This window comes from Colobus angolensis, unplaced genomic scaffold (assembly GCF_000951035.1).
Source record: "Colobus angolensis palliatus isolate OR3802 unplaced genomic scaffold, Cang.pa_1.0 Scaffold18, whole genome shotgun sequence".
In the NCBI taxonomy this organism is placed as follows: domain Eukaryota; kingdom Metazoa; phylum Chordata; class Mammalia; order Primates; family Cercopithecidae; genus Colobus; species Colobus angolensis.
Genome location: NW_012114932.1, coordinates 2,830,382 through 2,832,176, shown reverse-complemented (window position 1 = coordinate 2,832,176; position 1,795 = coordinate 2,830,382). Strand labels below are relative to the sequence as shown.

Here is a 1,795-nt window from a genome sequence, read left to right as displayed (position 1 = left end):
CAACCTCCACTTCCCAGGTTCAAGTGATTCTCCTGCCTCAGTCTCCCAAGTAGCTGGGACTACAGCCATGCGCCACCACGCCCAGCTACTTTTTGTATTTTTAGTAGAGACAGGGCTTCACCATGTTGGCCAGAATGGTCTCGATCTCTTGACCTCGTGATCCACCTGCCTTGGCCTCCCAAAGTGCTGGGATTACAGGCGTGAGCCACAGCGCCTGGCCCAGATCCCATCTTAATCCCAAAATGCAACAAAAGGAATGCCTCATAACAACACTAAACCACTCTCCCCAAAGTGGGAAAAAGGAAGTACAGGAGTGTATCCTTTACCCGAAAATCTGAAATCCAAATGCTCAAAGATCCATAACCTTTCTAACACTGACATGATATTCAAAGGAAATACTCATTGAAACATTTTAGATTTTGGAATGGGGATGCTGAACTAGTAAGCGTAATGTAAATACTATTAAAAAAAAAAAAACCCTAAAAAACCTGAAGTCCCAAAACATTTCTGGTCCCAAGCATCTATATAAAGAGATACTCAACCCATATATATATATATATATATATGTATACCTACTTTGAACATGCGAGGTGCCACATGGGCGTCCCTTCCAGACCACATCTGCTTAATGAGCTCTGCATAGGCTTCTGCAATTTCCCCTTTCATCCCCAGAGGGTTGTCTCTGTTGATTTCAGCTTCATACTCATCTTTGAGAAAGTAGTCAGTCAGTGGTGCAGTGTTGCTCAAGCACTGAAACAGAACATGATGAGGGCTTTACATACCTTCTAGACAGTACCAGAGATACAAGATAAATCAAGTTCTAAAGGGTCACTGAGGGACAACCCCAACAAAATGAGGCACTCAGGAGATTCTCTGAAGGCTCATGACGGTAAACCACAGACTCAAGGAGGTCAAGCTGGTGGACCCCTTGCAGCTAATCTCCGAGGGACGTGGTCTTAGAGGATTGCATATGCATTGGCTAAGATTTTGTCTCTGAAAAAAACTACTTTAGGAAAAAAGCTGAATAATCAAATAATTCTTGTTTAATGAAAAAGTTTTTTTTTTTGGCTTTTGAGACAGAGTTTTGCTCTTGTCTTCCTGGCTGGAGTGCAATGGCGTGATCTTGGCTTACTGCATCCTCCACCTCCTGAGTTCAAGTGATTATCCTGCCTCAGCCTCCTAAGTAGCTGGTATCACAGGTGCTGGCCACCACGCCCGGGTAATTTTTGTATTTTTCGTAGAGACGGAGTTTGACCATGCTGGCCAGACTGGTCTCAAACTCCTGACCTCAGGTGTTCCGCTTGCCTCAGCCTCCCAAAGTGCTGGGGTTACAGGCGTGAGCCACCGCACCCAGCCTTTTTCATTAGTTTCTGTTCTTACTGCTATTATTTCTCTCCTTCTACTTCCTTTGGGTTCTTTCTCCTAGCATCATGAGATGGAAGCTTAAATCGTGAAATTTTAACCCTTTTTGCCCTAATATTTACATTTAGAACTTTAAAACTCCTCATCATTATCCTCACTCAATAACTAAGGAAAACTGAGGGTGCAAAGGCTTGGAAAAACTTGTCCATGAAAAGCCAAATCACACCTCTTCTTTAGTACTAGGCTATTTCCACGTCACCACAAGAGGAAAATAACTTTTTTTTTTTTTCGTTTGAGACAGAGTTTCGCTCTTGTTGCCCAGGCCGGAGTGCAGTGGCACGATCTCGGCTCACCGCAACCTCCACCTCCTGGGTTCAATCGATTCTCCTGCCTCAGCCTCCTGAGTAGCTGGGATTACAGGCATGAGTCACCA

General features: G+C 44.2%; 1 protein-coding gene across 1 annotated transcript in view; it reads right to left on the bottom strand.

Moving 5' to 3' along the window:
* Positions 1 to 1,795, bottom strand: part of USP4 (ubiquitin specific peptidase 4 (proto-oncogene)) — a 75,688-nt gene that overhangs the window by 32,267 nt on the left and 41,626 nt on the right. The window contains exon 9 of the mRNA XM_011939310.1: positions 577 to 750. Within this exon, the coding sequence (XP_011794700.1) occupies positions 577 to 750 (174 nt within the window). The remainder of the gene's footprint in view (positions 1 to 576; positions 751 to 1,795) is intronic.